We start from the raw sequence: 23,571 nt of genomic DNA on the forward strand, positions 1-23,571 counted from the left end.
AAAATAAAAATTTAAACCTTGTAGATTTTTCTCTCATTTTCCTAAGTGACGATGAAGCCCCTGCAGTCTGCTCAGCTCCCATTTCTGACAGAGTTTGAAGCCAAATACAAGATGAAGAGCAAAGATGACATCATGGAAGAGAAACCTGAAGGAAACTTGTCTTTTTAGTCTTTCTGCATCATGTGACCCAGATTTTTGGATCTGCTGTCAGATTCAAATGAAGACCATGAAAGCACACAGCAGCTTCAGCTGAGCTGTCAATCAGCAGCAGCAGTCTTATCTGTGGGCCGCCCACAGCAGGGGCCGACGGGAGCTTTGAGGAGCCCTCGTCTGATCTGGCAGCTCGTCCTCGTTTGGCCTCGGCTGCATCAGAGCGCCACTTCTCCCCAGGTTCACCAGAGGAAACACCACTGCACACAATGCTTTTCCTCCCAGCTGCTGCTCTGTGCTGTCTGTGTTCAGGTGAGTGTTTGCAGCCAATCAGGAGCCAACAAACTCAACCTGGAACAAACACTGTCACACTGACCTTCATCTATCTGTCTGTGTCTCTGCAGCACTGCTTACCATGGCAGCAGAACAGCTGATTCAGGACGATTTAACATTGACCAGGAGAGTTGGAGACAAAGTCTCCTTCAGCTGTGGAGGGAATGAGAAGTGTGCTGACAGGGATATAGACTGGTACCAGAAGAAAGAAACATTCAGGATGATTCTGCGTATTGATACAAATAATTGTAGTATTAATTCAGATTATGGTCATCCTCAGAAAGATGATTTTTCAGTTGAGGACAAACAGAATGGCTGTAAATTAAAGATAGAGAATATTAAACGTGATCATTCAGCCACCTACTACTGCTCCTGTTATAAATCTGCTCCCCACAGTGAGAAATGATCCGTGCAGCCTGAACAAAAAGATGAACAGATGTCAAACAGTGTTTGTGACAGGAAGAGAGCAGCAAACCACAGCCCAGGTTCACACATTTCACCTCCATCTCAGAGTCACAGACAGACTGAGCTCAAGGAGATTTTTCATTTAATAAAAATAAAAAATGTGGGTAAAATTTTTATTCTTAAAGTTCAAATTAAAAAAACCTTCTAAAATATAATTCAGGTAAATAATTGTTCAGAACTGAAATATCAGTGTCAGTTTGACTGGCGTTCTCTTAGGTTTAAACAAATAGCATGAGGCTGGAATCAAAATCATCCAAAAATTTGAGGACTTTATTATACGAGTAAGATTATTTCACTGACATAAACAACAACCCCTCTAACAGCAACCAGCTTCCTTCAGTACTCTACCTGCCACAGGTGAGCATCCAGATTAATCCACGTCTGAGTGTTGAAACCCAATAAACATGAAATAATCACAGACCAACAAAATATTAAAAACAGAAGGAAAATTTTATACATATATATATATATATAGATAAACTTTAACCTAACCTCCCCTAACCTGGAACTATGATTTGCTCCATGGACTCATAAGCAGGTGATTGAGCTCCACATCCTGCTGAGGAGACACCCAGAAGAAGGTGAGTACTGCTAACATTAATATACTCCAAATATTTATACTGCACAGAATCAAAGATTACACGACAAATAATAAACTGTAAACAGTTCTAAGGTTTTCTTTTCTACACAGGTAGGACGGCCAGTCCTCCATTTCTTCATCTTTCATAACTGTCACTTTAACAATAACACCAAAATATCAAACTCAGTAACTCCAATAAAAAATTCTCAAATAATAAATGTTTAATTATTTATTTTAAATATCGACCCTTCATAAAAGAATATAAACAGGTAAAGGTAATGAACCTTTGGTCTCCATTGCAACCAGTAAGAAAGTATGTAGACCCTTTAATGAGGTATTAATTATTACTGTATTAAATAGATATTATATCTCTCAGATGGCCTGGGAGTGCCTTGGGGTCCCCCTGGATTAGGTGGTACAGGTTGCTGGGGAGAGGGAGGTCTGGGCTTCTCTGCTTAGACACCCCCCCTTCCCCACTTGGTCCCAGGTAAGTCAGAGAGAATGGATGGATGGATATTTCAGATTTCTCCAGGCTTCATTTTTGTCCTTAACTGTTGTTGTGGCTGCTCTGTTCAAAGTGTGAGCAATCACATTTACTGTAGACAGTAAAAGGGAATCTAGAAAGATTCATTTTGTGGGACAGAAAGCAGCGTGGACGGCACTGAGACTGTACCGGTGTGCTGGGCAGGCAGGTGAGGACCCAAAGCAGGACACTGGACTCGATGTAAACTCAAAAGAACTCAGCTTTATGGCAAACAGGGAGGGCTGAACTGGACGAAGCAGGAGCAGAAACTCAGAAACAGGAACACACACGGCGACGATGACGAGGACACGACAACAAGCAGGGAAACCACAGGACTTAAATACACAAGTGCTGATGAGGGAAGAAGACACATTTGGGAAACACAGGTGAACAGCATAACACAACGACACAAGGAGACACAGGTGAAAACAAAAGTCAGAGGACCCAGGGCCATGACAGAGACAGCTGTTTCACTAAAACTCAGGTGTTCAGATCCCTGCATTACTTCCCAGAGGCTGTGGGTAAGTGTTGGAACATTCACACCTCATTCACACCTGTACCTGTATGGCAGCTGGTGTAAGCTCCAGCCACCCACCCCCACCCACCCTGAAAAGCATAAACAAAAGGAAATGAATTAATTCTCACAGAAGAAAGTTTCATGTGTCTTACAAGGCTGGACCTACAGCTCTACATTTTTTCTTGCTTATACCCACTCAGGTTGTCTCTGTGTAATAGTTTTTATATGTTTTATGGTGCTGTCACCTTGCTGTGCTTTCCTGATGGAAGCTGAAGCATCAAACTAAAAACAACACTTACATGTATAAATATAAAAATCTCATGTAAAATGCTGTTAAATCACTAACATGAGGAAGTGGCAGGGCAGAGGCCATGTACCTGAAACCACTGTTTTAAGGACAAAGACGGTAAAGTTCACACCCTCTTACATTGTTAAAGTAGTATTAAAACAAAACCAATGATGATAAGTCTAACAGTAAAAATAATATCAAATTTCAAAGTGTGACGACCCCTGACCTGTTTTCAGTCTCCAGGTGCTTCAGGTCTTTGGTGGGCAGGGATCGTCTGTGCCAACTGGGAACACCTGGGCCCTGTGTTCCCAGGATATAAATCAGAGGCAGGAACTTCTCCTGGGTGCTGTGCACCAGACTGCAGTCATGTTTTATTTACTACATTCACAACACTTACAAACATCTCTACACACATGCACATCATACACGACGGATTTTCACACCTGGCAGAAGAGTGTCGAATGAAGTGGGCTGAGGTTGAGATCTTGGTTATTCGATGGTCTGTGTCTGATACTATGTGGACATTCATGATTCCAATTTACTAGGTTGTTAAAAGTTGATTTATGAAATGTAACAAATAATCTGTATGATTTCTACCTAAAGTTGATAAGTGTGTGTGTGTGTGTAACACAGAAATGATTCAAGCATAGCATGATAAGGACGTTGTGTAATCTTGGAGATCACTGAGCAGGGGAATTGAGGAACTGAAACCTGTTGCCTAGGAATAAGAAGGAACAGAGGGGAAAAACAAGTTAAAAATAGTCTTAACTGGAAAGTACCAAACAAGCCATGCATTACGAGAAATGAAGTAATGGAAGTCAAATACCATAATTGGTAATCAAGCAGTGGAGTGATAATTTGTCATGATGATGTTTTAAAACTAGCCCTTCCTAGCACCAAGACAAGTCTGCACCTTGGACCAAGCCAATCCAGATGTGGACATTTAATTGACTTCAAACTGTCTTTGTGAGAACTCTCCCTGCATTGCCAGATGAAGATTGGAAGAACCTAAGCTGTTGGATTTCTAAAAGGACATCCGAAAAACAGTAAGGATTATAAAAGAAGGACAGTCAACTGAAGGAGGATAACATCTCTCTTTTGGACTTCTCCTTTTTCCCCCCAACTTCACTGAGGCAGCAACAGACTAGACTTTGGGTGTGGTAATGCGGCAGCTCGTCTTTTAACCGGTTTAAAAAAGCATGAACACATTACCCCAGTCCTGTCATCCCTTCACTGGCTCCCTGTCCATTTTAGAATCGATTTTAAGATTTTATTGCTTACTTTTAAAGCCTTAAACGGACTGGCACCTTTGTATCTGTCTGAGCTGCTTCACTGTCACACCCCTGTAAGAGCTCTGAGGTCATCGAACCAGCTGCTCTTACAGAGGCCTAAAACTAGACTAAAACAGAGAGGTGATCGAGCTTTTGCAGCAGCAGCACCAAAGCTATGGAACGATCTACCTCTCCATATCCGCACAGCTCAGACGATACACACATTTAAATCTCTATTAAAAACACATTTCTTTTCCTTGGCATTTGGCTGCAGTGCTACCTCCTTTTAGATGATTGTTTTATGGTATTTTATGGTACTTGTTTTAAACGTTTTAATTTTTAATTTTCTTATGTTATTTATTGTTCTTAATGTTTTTATTTATTTATTTTTATTTTATTATTTTATTTATTTATTTATATATTTTTATTTTTATTTAGTATAGTCCTTGGGGTTACAGATCTTGTACAGCACTTTGGTCAACGTCGTTGTTTTAAATGTGCTTTATAAATAAACTTGACTTGACTTGACTTGACTTGGTTGCTTCTGGCCAGGCACCAACTTGAAGTCTTTTCTTCTAAAAAAGGATTTTAAATGATTGGACAATTTCAAGCCCCTTCATCATCAACCCAGCTCATAAGTATTTACTCTGTTCAAGAAATGTGATTGTTTTACAATAATTATGAGATCTGATATTTAGGAGTGATTAGTGCATGTTGAGAATTGATTAAGGATTGATTCAGAGCTAAATGCACACTGCTTGAGCTGAAAACTTGCATAATAAAATTTGACTGTAAAAAGTCAATAAAATTCATTGAGAATTTATTCCCTTTTTATCGGTACACTTAATGTTCATGCAACAGTAAAGCCATAGACAAGTTAAGCTATAACATCAGGTTCTGTTTTGGACACAGTAGTCTCCAGTAATCCACTTCAACCTACTTATGTCCCTTGGGCTCATTGTCCGAGCCGATAAAAGAAACTGGTCGGTAACAAGCGCACTGATCAAAGGGGCTGGCTGCTATAACTAATTGGGCTGTATTCTGGGGTCGGCTGTGTGAGTCTTCTTGACCGATCGCATCAGAGTACAGAGGAAGCGGGGCAGATGTTAGGATTATCAGCAGTTAGAGCCAGACGAGCAGCCCCGCCACAGCTTAAGTAGTATCACTGAGTTACAGGAGAGGGTAATACCCCACTGACAGAATGGTAAATGGTAAATGGACTAGTTCTTATATAGCGCTTTTCTACTCAGTCAGAGCACTCAAAGCGCTTATACAACACGTTTTTTACATTTACCCATGCACACCCATTTATACAAGCACTTCCATGTTAACTAAGCTAAGTGCTTTTTTTTTTTTTAATTATATAACATCCACAAACATTCACCCTCCGACGGAACGGTCGGAGAGCAACTTGGGGTTAAGTATCTTGCCCAAGGATACATTGGCATGTAGCCTGGAGTAGCCAGGAATCGAACCCCTGACCTTCCGATCAGTAGGTGACCTGCTCTACCTACTGAGCTACAGCCAGTAGGTAGACCCTACTGGCTGTGATCAGGACCCTATGAAACGGAGTAGCTGTCACAGAGGTAAATACCTGTGGGATCTACCAAGAGTCAGAACCTTATCCCCAACTCGGAACTGTCTCGGTACCGCCTTCCTGTCGAACCTCTTTTTCATACTCCCCTGGGAGGATGCAAGAGCACTATGTGCCAGCTCACATACCTTATGCATAATCCAGCACATTTCGCATTGTAGACACGGGATCCAAAAAACATTGCTCTTTATACAACTGCAAGTGGCCACGTACTGTGTGTCCAAACACTAGTTCAGCAGGACTAAATCCAAGGGATTCCTGCACGCTCTCCCATACAGCTAAGAGAAGCAATGGCAGACTGTCATCCCACTCCTTGCCTGATTCCAGGCAAAACTTTCTCATCATCGACTTTAGTGTCTGGTGAAAACGTTCGAGTGCACCTTGTGACTCGGGGTGATATGCACTGGACTTACGGTGTTTTATGGATAGTGTTTGTAGGACTTGAGCAAATATTTTGGATGTGAAATTGGAACCCTGATCCGTTCGGATCGATTTCGGTAACCCAAACACTGAAAAAAACTAACGAGAGCTTTGACCACTGCTTTGACCTTCAGAGTGCGCAATGGAAAAGCCTCAGGGTATCGTGTGGCAGCACACATTATAGTCAGCAGGTACTGGTGTCCCGACTTTGTTCGTGGAAGCGGACCCACACAGTCGAGCAGGATGTGTTCAAACGGCTCCCCGATCGCAAGGATTGGGTGCAGCGGTGCGGGAGGTATGGTTTGATTTGGTTTGCCCCCCAGCTGACATACACGACAAGAGCAGCAGTAGTGAACCACATCACTCAAAAGAAAGGCCAAAAGAAATGACGTAAAATTCGGTGGTATGTTTTCTTTATTCCTAGGTGGCAAGAGAACATGTCATGAGTGAGGCTAAGAATTTGGGGTCTAAACTTCTGAGGTACCACTACTTGGCGAAACACGTTCCAGCCTAAATCATCAGACGAAGGAGGATGCCACATACGAATCAGCACATCATCCTCAATCCGGTAAACACAAGGATCCTGGGTGCTGGAGAGTGCGGCAGACAAACACTTGGCCAGCGAGGGGTCGGTCTGTTGCACGTGCACAAGCTCAGCCTTATTTAGGTCAAAAGAGACACGGCTTTCTCTGTGGGACGCTCCTTTTCCCCAGAGCCATCTAACGAACCAAGAAAAGTGTTGGACAGGTCAAGCCACTGTATTTACGGCTTTGTGCGCACATAACGACACAGGCAGGAAATGCTGGGAATGGATCCGCAGCAGTGCAGCCTGGCAAGTTAACGTTATCATTGGGGTTGTCGATCACCTCAGCGGATGGAAAAACTCTCTCTCTGGCCAAATCATTGCTGAGTATTAACGCAACCCCTGGCACAGGCAAACACGGGCGCACGCCAACCTTCACCAGACCCGACACAATAGACGAGCGTAAGTGAACATTATGCAGCGGGGCTCTCAACACACTCATTTTCAAGCCCCGCACCAAAACGTCAGCCCCACAGAACGAATCATCCGAAAAAGGCAACACTGACTGCAGAATAAGGGACTGCGCAGCCCCAGTGTCACGCAGTATGGCTACAGGCACCTGATCGTCCTCCCTCCCCGTCAGCGAAACTATCCCTTTTGTAACAAAAGGGCGGTAGCTATCCCCCACCTCCCCTCCATCCGATTCACACTCGTTTGGGCCCGGCGGAGCTACGGGGACAGACTGGACAAAACCCATGCTCTTCGGCCTCCTAGCGCTCTGATCGTGTTCTTTACGCTGGAGCGAGGGACAGTTAGCTACGAGATGTCCAATTTCGCGACAATAGAAACATTCCCGATTAGCCATGGGTACAGGGCTGGGCTGTGATCGTTTAGGAGAGGTCTTTCCCTGTTTCACGGGTTTGGAAGCCGGTGTAAGTTCGCGACGCGCAGACAAAAACATGCCGCGGTGCGTCAACACAAACTCATCTGCAAGCACAGCAGCTTTCGATAAAGACTCCACCTTTTGCTCATTCAAATACAACACCATGTTTTCTGGTACACACTTTTTGAACTCCTCCAGAAGAATCAATTCACGTAGCTGAGCAAAGTCTTTAACCTTACAAGCAGAGCACCATTTATCAAACAAGTGGGATTTTTCCCTGGCAAATTCCACATGCGTTTTGTTGGCAGATTTTTCACATGACCTAAACTTCCAATTCGTATGCATGCAGAATAGTGGTATTAACAAGGTCATAATCTAGGCTATCGTCTATGGATAGGCTTGCACATACCTCTTGCGCTTTTCCCACCAGTTTACATTGAAACAGCAGACTCCACACGTCTCTAGGCCATCGTAGAGTAGTCGCGATGCGTTCAAAGGCGCTAAAGTATGAATCAACCTCACTCTCCCTAAAAGGTACTGAATTGCTCAGGGACAGCTGCAGCAAAAAGGACATTAACAGGCGTGGAAGTGGCATTGGAATGCCATAAAGGCTCCAGCTCCATGGCTCGCAACCGAAGATGCATCAGCTCAACCTCCTTGGCCTTCATTTGGAGCTCTAACTCCTTCAGTTGCAATGCTAACCACAGGTCCTGTGCCCATACCTGCTGGCAAAAGACTGGCAGGGCCCGTGGCAGTACCCAGGCTGGTCTCGGACACCTCCACCCCAGCTGCCACCTGTCCGCCGGGATCCGCACGGCAATACCCAACCACCAAAAGAAAAAACCGCCAAGCAAAAAGCATCAACACACCAGCACACGCAAGAGAAAACAACAAACGGACGAGCCCCCACTTGATGTTACGCCCCGGTCTAGGGGTTAGAGCACAACACCAAAAGTTGGACAGGCGGCCCCCTTGCCTCAACCCCAAAAGCACCACACACTACAAGCAGGTCAGATATAACGATTTGACAGTTTATTGAATGTGCAAGAACTTAAACTCCTGGGTGGGCCAAGGCCAAACAAAACAAACAAAACAGCTAACCTAGGGGAGAGAAAACTAACTAAACCCTACCCAAACAAAACAAACAAATGACATTCACTATCCCTAACTCCCTAACCAAAAAACAGGAGAAAAGATCCCAAAAAGAATAACGCAGCGCAACCCTTCCGTTTCGCACCTGACACACGAGACAAAACACAACACTCTGCCCCCCCCCCCCCCCCGGGCGGCAGCTGCAAAGAGCCTTTGAGCGGTCAGCTGGCCATCAGCTGGTACCCGGAGCCAATCGCCAGTCGCCAGATGGGGCGCCAATCCCCCAGGACGTCCAATCGCCAGCGAAGGAGGCGGGGCCACCGAGAATGCCAAACTCCTGTGGACACAAACACTTGAAACATAGACATGTACACAAACAGTCACACACACAACTAACATTTCAGCCAGGGCCGTAACAATGTGGAGAATATCAAGTTCCCGGGCCTCCACGTAACATCTGACCTTTCCTGGTCTTCCAACTCCTCCCAGCTGGTGAAGAAGGCACACAAACACTCTTCTTCCTCAGGAAGCTGAAACGAGCTGGACTCTCATCTCAGCTGCTCCTGAACTTCTACTGGGCCACAATTGAAAGTGTACTCTGCCTCAGTGTGACAGTGTGGTTGGCAGCTGCACCGCACTGGAGAGGAAACAACTGGCCCGGGTGGTAAGTACAGCACAGGGTATTGTAGGCTGCCCCCTCCCAGACCTTGACTCTACATATGCAGGCCGGGTCAAAAAGAGAGCCAGAGCCATCGCTTCGGACCGCAGACTGTTTGCACCACTTCCATCAGGAAAGCGGTACAGAAACATACGGACTACCACCAACAGACCTCATCACCCTGCAGTCACTCATACTCAGACACCTCCCAGCAGCAACACCCAGACAATCACCCCCTCACTGCAGCCACACACTGCACTCACATACACCCCAACTTAACTTACTGTGTATTTTACTTATTGTTTATGTATAGTGTATATACATTTTTTTATATAACACGGTGGTTGCAATGGAAATTTCTCTGAATGTACAGTGACAATAAAGCTATCTTATCTTATCTTGAAGGTGAACCTGATCATGATAGTGCTTTATGAGAACAACCACTACATGGTGGTGGCCTGTAACTAAAAGTGGGTTCTTTTCACCTTGAGTTAAGTTTGAGACAGCGATGTGACCTCCTACTCTAAGGGGTCCATTTTTATGCAGATAAGGGTCTAAGTTCTTGAGAGGACTGGTTCTGGGTAGCTTCTCATTCTTTTGTACACACCTGATCTCTTCAGAATACACATCCTGCTGTACTGCTTTGTTGGACACGTGCTCCCTTTGTTTCAGTGTCCCCCCGAGTTCATTTATAAAGAAAAGGAAAGGTGAGACTTCTAACTTCGTTATTCAAGATTTATTAATCACCACATATAATACATGAGATCAAAAATAATGCAGAATAATAAAAGCATGCTTGGAGATTGCGAAATAATATCCCTTACCACGGTTAAGGTGTCACCTCTCAGTAAGCGCATGGCAATCTCAGAGTGTCTATGCGTGCCCCCATTGTTTTATGATTCTGGCCCCAAGCCAAATAAGGAGTTGTTTTTCCCAAGTTCTGACCAGAGCTCTCCCAGTTATGCGACCCCCACTACTGCCTAATGTAAACAATGGGAGACACACTCCTCTGAGACTTCTTCACATTCTTTCCCTGATCAGAATACTGCAACCTCCACAATAAACCTTATATTTTCACAAATCTGCAATAATCAATTCCTTCAATTCCCCCTTTTGAGCTCTTCTAGAGCTCACAATCAGTTGTAAATGCTTCTGCGGGCTCCCACTCCAGTTCCTCTGACTCCACTCCAAGCAACGGCATCTGATATGCTGGAGGTGGACCCTTAACCCCTCCTTCAATAGTTCTGGTAATACACTGAACACAGAGGAAACGGATGCAGGGCACACAACAGCATCCACAAGTGACCAAAATTCCTGCAAAAGTAGCCAATGACATCAACAGAGAGATAATGACACCCTTCCATTGCCCAAACACCCTATTGAACCATTCATCCACCGGATTCTCTAACCCGGAATGATCATGCATAGTTTTAGACAGTGTCCTAAGACCATCCAGGGCCCTAGCTACCGAGCCATCCGGAGCAGTATTATTTGGTATGAACGTGCAACACATGTCACCGAACATGGTGCACACTCCACCTTTTTCTGCCAACAACATGTCCAAAGCCATGCGATTTTGTACGGCCATTAACGACGTGGGGCCTAGTTGTTCCGCCAGGCCCTCCACGGCATCCCTGGTTAGATTTGCCAGTCTCAAGACATTGTAGTGTATATAATTTATGCGATCCACATTTTTATTTGGAGTAATTGGAAACAACGCCGAAATAATTGGGATATTCTCAAAGCCGGCCGCCACTTGATCTATCAATTTAAATTCATTTGGAACGCCCCGCGGTACACCAATTGCATCCAGATATGTTGGATTTCCGTTTCCCATGAATTCAGTTACCAAATCCCGTTTAATAAGAATATGTCGGCAACGTCGACGGATCAATCTCCGAGTGGATACTGGACTACCTCACTGACCGCCCACAGTACGTGAGGACACAGGGCTGTGTCTCTGACAGGCTGGTCTGCAGTACGGGGGCCCCACAGGGAACTGTGCTGGCACCGTTCCTCTTCACCCTCTACACTGCAGACTTCTCCATCAACTCCCCACGCTGCCATCTGCAGAAGTTCTCTGACGACTCTGCCATAGTTGGCCTCATCACAGGTGAGGATGACTCAGAGTACAGACAGTGGACTCAGGACTTTGTGGACTGGTGCCAGCGGAACCACCTCCTGATCAACGCCGCTAAAACCAAGGAGCTGGTGGTGGATTTCCGCAGGCGCAGACCCACCACACGGACACCGGTGAACATCCAGGGAGTGGACATTGAGATAGTGGACTCTTATAAGTACCTGGGTGTTCACCTAAACAATAAACTGGACTGGACTCATAACACTGATGCGCTCTACAGGAAGGGTCAGAGCAGACTCTACCTGCTGAGAAGGCTGAGGTCTTTTGGAGTGCAGGGGACACTCCTCAAGACCTTCTATGACTCTGTGGTGGCATCAGCCATCTTCTATGCAGCAGTATGTTGGAGCAGCAGCTTGTCTACAGCTGAGAGGAAGAGGATAGACAAGCTCATCAGGAAAGCCAGCTCTGTCCTAGGATGTCCTCTCGACTCAGTGCAGGTGGTGGGAGACAGAAGGACTCTGACCAAAATAACATCACTGATGGACAAGGTCTCCCATCCCATGCATGAAACTGTTGCTGAGCTGGAGAGCTCCTTCAGTGACAGACTGCTGCATCCTAAATGCACAAAGGAGCGTTATCGTAGATCCTTCCTCCCAGCAGCTGTAAGACTTTATAACCATCACTGCTCCCAACAAAAACCACAATAGCCTACACAATGTAGGATAATATATAATATACTGTAAATAGTCCGGCCTGTTAAGGTTCAACACACAGGCACATCATGTACATTGTATATAGTGTTATTATTAGTAGTATTAAGGTTAATATTGTTTGTTGATTTTATATATATTCTTTTCTTAATAGTGTGAATTATTATATCTTTATTTATATTTATAATAACTGCGGCTGCTGTTACACCCAAATTTCCCCTCTGTGGGACAATAAAGGCTGTTTCTTCTTCTTCTTCTTCAATGCTTGCACTGCGCTTCGCGAACCTACCTTAAGCGGGGTCACTCTTTCTCCCAATAGCAGCAGCGGAGTGGCCAATCGAACCATTGCACAAACTCCATCAGAGTTTTTTGGAATTCTTACAGTTAGCCGTCTACCCCCACAATAATAACACAACCCACTTCTAGCCCATGTTCCGATTTCATCCCCGCCTACCGTGGTGCTGCACCAATTTGAATCGATATTGCCCAACAATGTCCTAACAGAAGTTGGGTTTCCGGCTCGAGTTGTCGAGTTAAACTTGAAACAGGTGTAAGTTTGATTGCCCTTGACCGGTTCAAATGGGGCCGATTTGGTTTGGTTATCAATTGGGGGAAATATCGCCGCCAATGTAGAACAATTCAAGGGGGTCCCTTCTCGGGTCAATCCTAGCATACAATTATACCCCCATGTGTCATTCGGATATAATGGGGCGGGTTCAGTATATCTCCTCCGTGAATCGCCACCTTATCGTGGTGGAGGGGTTTGTGTGTCCCAGTGATCGCAGAAGCTATGTTGTCTGGGGGCTTGTCCCCCTGGTAGGGTCTCCCATGGCAAACTGGTCCTGGGTGAGGGTCCAGACAAAGAGCGGTTCAGAAGACCCTTATGAGTGAAAAAACAAGGGAACAGTTTACCCTGCCCGGGATAGGGTTACCGGGGCCCCACCCTGGAGCCAGGCCTGGGGAGGGAGCTCGAGGGAGAGCGTCTGGTGGCCAGGCATTAGCCCGTGGTGCTTGGCCGGGCGCAGCCCGAAGAGGTTACATGGGCCCGCCCTCCTGCAGGCCCACCACCCGCAGGAGGTGTCGTAGGGGTCGGGTGCAGTGTGTGTCGGGTGGTGGCCGAGGGCGGAGGCCCTGGCGGACTGATCCCCGGCTATCCAAACTGGCTATTGGGACATGGAATGTCACCTCTCTGGTGGGGAAGGAGCCTGAGCTAGTGCGTGAGGTTGAGAGATACCAGCTAGATATAGTTGGGCTCACCTCAACGCATGGCCTGGGCTCTGGAACCAGTCTCCTGGAGAAGGGCTGGACTCTGTTCCAGTCTGGAGTTGCCCTCGGTGAGAGGCGGCGAGCTGGGGTGGGTATTCTTGTATCCCCCCGGCTTGCTGCCTGTACGTCGGAGTTTTCACCGGTGGACGAGAGGGTAGTCTCCCTGCGCCTTCGGGCTGGGGAACGGGTCCTTACTGTTATTTGCGCTTATGCGCCGAATGACAGTTCAGGGTACCCACCCTTTTTGGAGTTGCTGGGTGGGGTGCTGGAGAGTGCTCCATCTGGTGACTCCATAGTCTTGCTGGGAGACTTCAACGCTCACGTGGGCAATGACAGTGAGACCTGGAGGGGCGTGATTGGGAGGAACGGCCTGCCCGATCTGAACCCGAATGGTGTTTTGTTATTGGACTTCTGTGCAAACCACAGTTTGTCCATAACAAACACCGTGTTCGAACACAAGGATGTCCATAAGTGCACATGGCACCAGGACACCCTAGGTCGCAGGTCGATGATCGATTTTGTAATCGTATCATCAGACCTGCGGCCGTATGTTCTGGACACTCGGGTGAAGAGAGGAGCTGAGCTGTCAACTGATCACCACCTGGTGGTGAGTTGGATCAGGTGGCGGGGGAAGATGCTGGACAGACCTGGCACACCTAAACGTATTGTGAGGGTGCGCTGGGAACGCCTGGCAGAAGCCCCAGTCAGGGAGATCTTCAACTCCCACCTCCGGCAGAACTTCGACAGCATTCCGAGGGAGGCTGAGGACATTGAGTCCGAATGGACCATGTTCCGCACCTCCATTGTTGAGGCTGCTGCTCAGAGCTGTGACTGCAAGGTGGTTGGTGCCTGTCGTGGTGGTAACCCCCGAACCAGATGGTGGTCACCGGAGGTGAAGGGAGCCATCAAGCTGAAGAAAGAGTCCTATCGGGCTTGGTTAACCTGTGGGACTCCGGAGGCAGCTGACAGGTATCGACAGGCCAAGCGGAATGCAGCTCGGGTAGTGGCCAAAGCAAAAACTCGGGTGTGGGAGGAGTTCGGTGAGGCTATGGAAAAAGACTTTTGGACGGGATCGAAGCGATTCTGGCAAACCGTCAGGCGACTCAGGAAGGGAAAGCAGTGCTTCACTCACACTGTTTATAGTGCGGGGGGGGTGCTGCTGACTTCAACTGAGGCTATAGTCGGACGGTCGAAGGAATACTTCGAGGACCTCCTGAATCCCACTGACACGCCTTCTGTAGTGGAAGCAGAGTCTGGGGATGAGGGGGATGACTTGACCATCACTGGGGGTGTGGTCACTGAGGTAGTTAAACAACTCCTTGGTGGCAGAGCCCCTGGGGTGGACGAGATTCGCCCTGAGTTCCTGAAGGCTCTGGATGTTGTAGGGCTGTCTTGGTTGACATGCCTCTGCAACATCGCGTGGAGATCTGGGGCAGTGCCATTGGATTGGCAGACTGGGGTGGTGGTCCCCATCTTTAAGAAGGGAGACCGGAGGGTGTGCTCCAACTTTTGGGGGATCACACTACTCAGCCTCCCCGGTAAGGTCTATGCCAGGGTGCTGGAAAGGAGGGTGCGTCCGTTAGTCGAACCTCGGATTCAGGAGGAACAATGCGGTTTTCGTCCTGGTCGTGGAACGCTGGACCAGCTCTTTATCCTCTCAAGGATATTCGAGTGTGCATGGGAGTTTGCCCAACCAGTCTACATGTGCTTTGTGGACTTGGAGAAGGCATTCGACCGTGTCCCTCGGGGTGTCCTTTGGGAGGTTCTGCGGGAGTATGGGGTGTCTGGCCCATTGTTGTGGGCCATTCAGTCCTTGTACAACCACAGTGAGAGCTTGGTCCGTATAGCCGGTAATAAGTCGGATTCGTTTCCTGTGGGTGTTGGACTCCGTCAGGGCTGCCCTTTGTCACCGATTCTGTTCATAATTTTTATGGACAGAATTTCTAGGTGTAGCCAGGTGGCGGAAGGCTTCTTCCTTGGTGGCCTCAGAGTCTCATCTCTGCTTTTTGCAGATGATGCGGTTCTGTTGGCTTCATCGGGGGGGGCCTCCAGCTCGCAGTGGAACGGTTCGCAGCCGAGTGTGAAGCGGCTGGCATGAGAATCAGCACCTCTAAGTCTGAGGCCATGGTCCTCAGCCGGAAAAGGGTGGAGTGCCATCTCCGGCTCAGGAACGAGTTCTTGCCTCAAGTGGAGGAGTTTAAGTATCTCGGGGTCTTGTTCACGAGTGATGGGAGAAGGGAACGGGAGATCGACAGGCGGATCGGGGCTGCTTCTGCAGTGATGCGGACGCTGCACCGGTCCGTCGTGGTGAAGAGGGAGCTTAGCGTAAAAGCGAAGCTCTCGATTTACCGGTCGATCTACGTTCCTACCCTCACCTATGGTCACGAGCTTTGGGTAGTGACCGAAAGAATAAGATCGCGAATACAAGCGGCAGAAATGAGTTTCCTTCGAAGGGTGGCTGGCCTCTCCCTTAGAGATAGGGTGAGGAGTGCAGCCATCCAGGAGGGGCTCAGAGTAGAGCCGCTGCTCCTCCACATCGAAAGGAGCCAGTTGAGGTGGCTCGGGCATCTGATTAGGATGCCTCCTGGCCGCCTCCTGGGTGAGGTGTTCCGGGCATGTCCCACCGGGAAGAGGCCCCGTGGTAGACCCAGGACACGCTGGAGAGATTATGTATCTCGGCTGGCCTGGGAACGCCTTGGGGTCCCTCCGGATGAGCTGGAGGAGGTGGCTGGGGAGAGGGAAGCCTGGGCTTCTCTGCTTAGGCTTCTGCCCCCGCGACCCGGCCCCGGATTAGCGGAAGAAAATGGATGGATGGATGAATGACTTCTTTTGAGTTTAGTCTTGTTTGAATGTTTCCCTGTATAATAATTTATGTGTAGTTACATTGTAATGGAAAAAGGCTTAAAAGATGATAATGTAAATTTGATTATATATATCTCAAAATAAAAATATGTTGGTTACAACTGTTGGGAGGGGTAGACCACTGGTGAGTACTGGTGACCACTGGTGAGTACTTGATTTGCATTTGTATGACTCACAGAAACCTCCTTTACATATGAGAGCCTGCCCTAGACCTGAGGAGAGGGGGGGAAGCTCAGGGAGCACTGACACAGAGAGTCCACGGCAGTTTCCCTACAGTTTATTGTTCTGGCCAAAGCCTCCTGCTGAGAGCCCTAAAGCTCAAGGCGCGCAGCAATATTACATACAAGAAACTGTGGAAAAACCCACTTTTCATGCAGTGTTATGAGCCTGGAGACGATGCTGTTATCCATCTGCTGGACAGAGCTCTGCATCACCTGGAGAAGCCGAGGAGCACTGTAAGAATCACCTTTTTTGATTTCTCCAGTGCCTTCAATACTATTGGGCCGAGTCTTCTGAGGGACAAACTGGAATACGTTGGAGTCGGTTGTAAACTGTCAAACTGGATCCTGGACTACCTAACCAGTCGACTACAGTATGTGAGGGCTCGGGACTGTTTGTCTGATACAGTGGTCAGCAGCACAGGAGCCTCCCAAGGAACAGTCCTGGCTCCATTCCTTTGCACCGTGTACACTGCTGACTTCAGGTACAGCTCACAGTCATGTCATCTCCAGAAGTTCTCAGATGACTCTGCGATCGTTGGCCTCATGATGAGGACAGCGAGTACAGAGGACTGATCTCAGACTTTGTGGACTGGTGTCTGAACCGGGATTATTATAGTTAACGAAAATGAACAAAATAACGAAAACTGAAATTGAAAAAATGTTGTTAACTTTAATAAATAAAAACTAAAATTAAAAGGAAAAAACGATAACTGACTAAAACTGTATTGTGAGTTTAAAACACTAACGGCACAGTGGCGCAGTGGTTAGCACTACTGCCTCACAGTTAGAATACCATCTGGAAGGCCTGGGTTTGATTCCACCTTGGCCCAGGCCTCTCCCTCTCTCTGTGTGGAGTTTGCATGTTCTCCCTGTGCTTGCGTGGGTTTCCTCCGGGTACTCCTTTTTCCTCCCACATTCCAAAGACATGCACTTACTGGGGTTAGGTTAATTGGCTACTCTAAATTGTCCATAGGTATGAGTGTGAAAGGTTGTTTGTCTCTCTGTGTTGGCTCTGCGACAGGCTGGCGACCTGTTCAGGGTGTACCCTGCCTCTCTCCCTATGACAGCTGGGAAAGGGTCCAGCCCCCTCCCCCCCGCAACCCTGAACAGGATGAGCAGAAGCGAATGGATGGATGGACTTAAACTAACTAAAATCGTAGATACAATGACCTTCCTTTTCTTGTTTGTCATTTGATTTCAAAGCCTTATGGATTGATCTTTGGAGCTTGAAAAAGGCGACTGGACTTCTTTTTGTTTCTTGAAGACGTTTCACCTCTCATCCGAAAGGCTTCTTCAGTTCTCAACCAAATGGTGGAGAGACCCAGGTATTTAAACCCCTGTGGGCGTAGTCCCCTGGAGGTGGTTATGACCCTCTATTGATCATGTGCGTGAACACATGTGCCCAGGTGTGAAGGGGGCGTGGGTCATATTTAATCAGTGGTTTCAGTTGAAACCAATTTAGGACTCCGCTCCATTGTTTCCTGTGGCCTATTGAGGTCACTGGAACAAAGGTGTGAATGGGGGTTGAGACGTCTGGGAAGGGAGCTCAGGACAGCACTGTAAGCGGGGGAAAGTTGGTGACGTAATCCACCTCCTCTGTTCAATGATGGTTGTTCACAGTGGACATAGATGGTTTCATAGATGTCCACTGTGAACAAATGATCACAAATGTCAGCAAGTTCCTGGAGGGAGCTGCTAAAACTGTCGGAATGGACGCGAGGGAATGAAGAAAGTGAACAAACAGGGACAAATATGTTTGCAGCCAAAAAACTGAGCGAGGACCAAAAGAAGTCCCAGCCGGCACCGCATATAAAACACCAGCACACGACCGTAAGGTAATGAACACACAATCCAGTTACACAAGCAGAAGTGCGACATGAGGTCGGCCACATATGGAGCATCTAACCAAGCTAGCTCCAAAAAAGAAGCTGCTGTTAATCTACTGCACTGACACTGAACTTTATTGGGAGTTTATTGTAGAATTTATTGAGTTTGGGAGTTCATGTTTTTCTTTGTTTCTCCCTGTTGACGTTCATGTGTGTCCTTAATATTACACACAATTAGCACATAGTGCTGCTGTCTGTGAACAGTTGGTTGTTGAATATATTTCTTTAAAGGTATCTTTGGTTGAGTTTTTATTACACAAGTGTTACTCTTGTACCTTGAATCTTGCACCTGACAAAGTATGAAAAACTAAAACTAATACAGAAACTAACGAAACTAAACTAAAGCTAACAGTAAACCAAAAATAAAAAATAATAAAAACGAGCAAAAACACTCTGAAAACTTATTAAAACTAACTGAATTAAAGAAAAAAAAGGAAAAACTAACCAAAACTAAATGATAATGTAAAATCCCAAACTATTATAACCCTGATACATACTGAGGAACGACTCCCACCCCATGCATGGGCCTGTGGCAGCACCAGCAGCTCCAACAGTGAGTGACTGCTGTACCCAAAGTGTGTAAGAGAGCACCATTGTAGGTCCTTCCTTCCTGCTGCTGTCAGAGGCTACAACCAGCACTGACCCACAGCAGACTGTTTACCTTATTACTCATTCACCCAAACTAAACAAGTGCAATAATTACTCCCTTTTACTAATGTGTATAAATGTGTATTTTTTACTGACGTATATAAATGTGTAAAGTGTGTAGAGATTTTTGTGGTATTCTAGTATTCTATCAGATTTTATATATTATTAATTCTTGTATTTGTGTTTTCTGCTGTCCCTTTGCTGTTGCAACACTGTAAATTTCCCACATTGTGGGACAAATAACGGATTATCTTATCTTTCACGTCTCCAAGCAATACATAACGCTGCAGCCAGATTATTAACACATTCTAGCAAACAAGCTCACAATAATCCGATTTTACATTCCTTACAGTAAGCTAAGCCTGTGGAACAGTCTACCTCTACATGTACGCTTAGTTGACTTTAAAACTTTTCTTTTAAAAGGCCTTCTGCTGAGAATTTTTATTGGTTTTTTTTTTGGTTTTTAGCTATTATGGTGTTTAATTACTGTCTTTGTTTTTTTTTTATTTACCATGTACAGCGCTTTGTGACAACTGACTGTGAAAGTAATAAACAAATAAAATTTGCTTACTAAAAGTAGTTTGTAGCCTTCCACAAGCTTCTCACAGTTGGTTTCTGTCCCAACTGCTGGATCTGGATCAGGTGTTTAGGACTCCTCTCTAACACATGATTTTAAAACTTATGACGACATTCATTTTTATTTATTTTCTTTCCTTCCTCTGTTTTCTATAGCTGTGTGTCTGTGAGTGTGGTATTTGTGGTGTGTGTGATGTGTGTCAGTGGGGTTTGGCAGTTCTGGTGGTTCCCGCTCCTCCTCTGCTGGAGCACCTGCAGTAACTGATAATCAGTCCAGCTCATCAGTTTGGAAGAATTTGACTCCATTTTTACTGAGAGCAGCTTTAATTCTGACATGTTGGATTTTCTCTCATGAACTGCTCTCTTCCAGCTCTTTCTCACAGTTTTTGTTGGACTCTGTTGGACTTGGTTGTTCCAAAGCACTATTTTTAACAGCAGGCATGGGCGCTTTGTGCTCCAACTAGGCTGCCGGAGCTGATCGAGGACACTCAATACAACACTGATGATTCCAGCAGACCTGCCGCAGCACATTTCAGAAGCATCCCTGAAGCATCTCTTTGCTCCACTAAAAATAACTCTGGGTCTGTTTTTACAGAAGCTCCATCAAGCTGCAGCAAACAGAGGAAAATGGGCAGAGCAGCAGAAACAGCAAAGGAAATCCTGTCAGTGTTCAGAATAGAAGAGCCTGTGCAGACCAACATGGTTCACTTCTAAATACAGCAGCTGTGCTTTGAAGGCTGCAACAAAACCACATCAGAAAGGTGTGGGAGCATCACTGATGGATCAATGGACTGGTACTTATAGAGGGATTTGCTACTCTGAGCACTCAAAGCAGTTTTTCCTACAAGGCACATTCAGAGATTCACACACATTCAAACAGCACTTTATTCACTGCCTTGAAGCATTTTCTTCTTTCTATCAGGCTCACACTCACACTCAGATGATGCATTGGACAAAACTGGAGTCAGTCCATCATCCTTTAGTCCAGATCCAATCCATGTGGACTAAAGTAGTGGACTGACCAACAGACTGACATTAACATCAGAGCCATGCTGCTAGTGTGGCTAAAAGAAAAGAGAAGCAGAGACAGTCATGTTGATATGAACATTAGAGAAACTCATCATGGAGCTGAAATATGATCCTGCTTCATCATTTGGACTCATTCACCTCAGCTGACACATTCAGCAGCAGACAGGTTTTTGTATCAGTCTGTCTCACTGTGGGAGGAGGATACTACTACCGCATCTTTGGCTCTGGAACCAAACTGAGTGTAACAGGTAAGAACAAACATTTATTTTCCTTCAGTTGTTTTATTGTAGAAGTTGAAAATGTGTTTAAAGTCAGTTTGTGCTGCTTCAGGCTTTACATGTTAGTTTGTTCATAATTAGTAGAGAATTCATCTGCAGCCATTGTTCCATAAGAAAAGCTCAATAATCTCTGAAAACATGTTTAAATCTCACTGAACAACTAAAGTTATTCTTTATTTCTGCAAATATTAGTGATGTTACAGATATTTAGGATTTGATCATCTCAGTAATTCTGCACCATCTGCTGCTTTCTGACAGCAACATCAGATTAGATGGAGAAAAGAATTTGATATAAATTTAAACTCAGAAAATTTTAACTTTAATTGTGTCAACGATTTTTTGCATTTATGTATTTTCTCTGTCATTAATTCAAAGAGTCTTTTTTTCTTTGGAAATGAATTAAAATATTAGCAATGATGAACTTAGAAGATAAAATGATCTCCTACAAATGTTTGATAAAATATGATGTTAAACTCAGATTTGTGTGTGTTTGATGTGTGAGTCTAAACTGCACATGACAGTAAAAACATTTAGTTTCATTTTGTTGTTTATTGTGAAAATGTAGAAAATAAGTTGACAGTAAAAATCTGCTGCTTCTACATTTATGTTAGTTTGTTGATGATGTGCAGAGAGTTCAGCTGCAGCCACACAGAAAGTCCTACAGCCTGAAATTACTGATATTAATAAATCTTTGTTTCCTTTAAGAATGAGTCATAATGCAAGTTGGAGCCAAAGATAAGAAATTAAAACTGAAATGAAGACGACTGATACACATTTTTATTTGTGTGTAATAATTGAATGTACTTGCTAAACAATTTATATTTTTATTATATTTGTATCATAGTGATATTAAATGACACATGAGGACTTTTGGATATATGAGTACGTTTTGAAAAGAAAGTATTTTGTGATGTAATTATATAAATAAATCATAATAAATGTAATTTATATAAAGAGAGATGTGCAAGAATATTCAAAGGAAAAACCAACTGTGAAAGTGGTAAATATAATTATACTAATTTCTGTTTAGTTATCAAATTGAAATCTAGCTGTATAACTTTTATTTTATATTTCTGCTGACATGAGGTTCTGACTGTGTTTGATCTGAAGCTGAATCCAGTGTATGTAGTGAACTTTGTGCTGTATTGATGAGTAGTTTAGTGATCAGAGTCCATGTAGTTTCCAGGATCAGACTGAATGCAGTGCAGTGCTGGAAGCTGCTGCTGACTGTGTGAATGTGTGTCTGTGCTGCTTGTTGCTGCTGTCAAACTTCAGATGAGCAGGTAGTGAAGCCCGTGGTGAGCGTGTACCCAGCAGCATCCAGAGCCCACCTGGAGGGGAGCAGCTCCCTGCTGTGTGTGGCCTCAGCCATGTTTCCTCCTCTGGTCCAGTTCTCCTGGAAAAGACAGAAGAAGAACGGCGGGCTGGAGGAGCTGCCCCCTGCTGAGGGAGAGCAGCTGGAGCTCAGAGAGCCGGGACACAGAGCCTCCATCTTACTGATCCCTCAGAACAGCACATGGAAATATAGCTGCTCCGTCAAGCACGAGGGGGGCACAGTGGAGGCCCAAACACAAGAAGGTAATGAAGGCTCGCTGACTGTGTTCAGCTTCAGGGATTCAGCTTCATGTGGAGATGCTGTCAAAGAGAGCAGAGGAGCAGAGGACTGACATTTGTCACTGCAGCTCCAAACATTTGACTCCTTTTGTGTTTCAGAGCTTCCAGCTCCAGCAGCCTCCTGTCCTCCAGAGAGAGAGCCAGCAGACCTGCCAGCTCTGCAGCCAGCTGACTGTAAGATCACCTGCTGCCTCTCTGCATGGACAGCTCCAATGTCCAATGAGGGAGCTGGAACAACTTTAGGGACTCAGTCTCAAAGTTGTTCCACTCATTCATATCTTCATCAAACAAGCTCTGAGAAAGCCACTGTACACTAGCTGCTCAGCACCAAACAGCACACAGACCATAATATGTCAGAGATCAGTTTGTTAGCTGCTTGTGGAGTTCTTCTGCCCCCAAGTGGACACAAACACAAATCAATGCATTCATCCACTTGAAGAAGAAGCTGTGACTGTTTCTATTTGGACTTTTTCTCCTTCATCTCACAGGAATAACCCCACTGTGTGTGTGTGTGTGTGTGTGTGTGTGTGTGTGTGTGTGTGTGTGTGTGTGTGTGTGTGTGTGTGTGTGTGTGTGTGTGTGTGTGTGTGTCCTTCAGGGTCCTTCCAGTCTCAGTGCAGGGTGAAGCTGCTCTGCCTGCTGTCCACAGTGCTGATAGTGAAGAGTCTGGTGTACTGCTGTGGACTCTCTCTGCTGATGATCCTCAGAAACAAGGGAGCGTCCACCAACTGCACACATGCTGACTGACTGTTTTCTGCTCGCCTTTTCTCACCATCAAATCTCATCCATTCATCTCATTCATCACTTTGATCACCATTCACACATCTGAGATCTTTGTCTTACTCTCAGCTCATATCCACATGTTTGTGTTACTGAGTCTGTAGTGTCGAGTGTTTTCACATTAAATGTACTTGTACTAAACAGTAACTTCAGTCACACATAGATTATATTATATTTTTATGCTCTTGTGTAATTTTTTTGTACTTCATGTATAGTCTTCCTCACTTTCAAAGGTATCTTGAGTCCACCCTTCTTAACAAACAAACAAGTCATTGATTGAATTTCTGCTTGTAGTAAATTACAATTACAAATATTAATAAATA

General features: G+C 45.6%; 1 protein-coding gene across 1 annotated transcript; it reads left to right on the forward strand.

The window, feature by feature from the left end:
- Nucleotides 1-357: 357 nt before the first annotated feature.
- LOC115777688 (immunoglobulin lambda-1 light chain-like) lies at nucleotides 358-23,360 on the forward strand. The gene is made up of 6 exons (XM_030725634.1): nucleotides 358-462; nucleotides 555-878; nucleotides 20,777-20,824; nucleotides 22,130-22,432; nucleotides 22,568-22,642; nucleotides 23,067-23,360. The coding sequence occupies exons 1-6, from the start codon at nucleotides 420-422 to the stop codon at nucleotides 23,213-23,215; spliced, it is 942 nt and encodes a 313-aa protein (XP_030581494.1). The 5' UTR covers nucleotides 358-419; the 3' UTR covers nucleotides 23,216-23,360.
- The last annotated feature ends 211 nt before the right edge of the window (nucleotides 23,361-23,571 follow it).

The sequence above is a fragment of the Archocentrus centrarchus genome, unplaced genomic scaffold (assembly GCF_007364275.1).
Source record: "Archocentrus centrarchus isolate MPI-CPG fArcCen1 unplaced genomic scaffold, fArcCen1 scaffold_64_ctg1, whole genome shotgun sequence".
Lineage (NCBI taxonomy): Eukaryota > Metazoa > Chordata > Actinopteri > Cichliformes > Cichlidae > Archocentrus > Archocentrus centrarchus.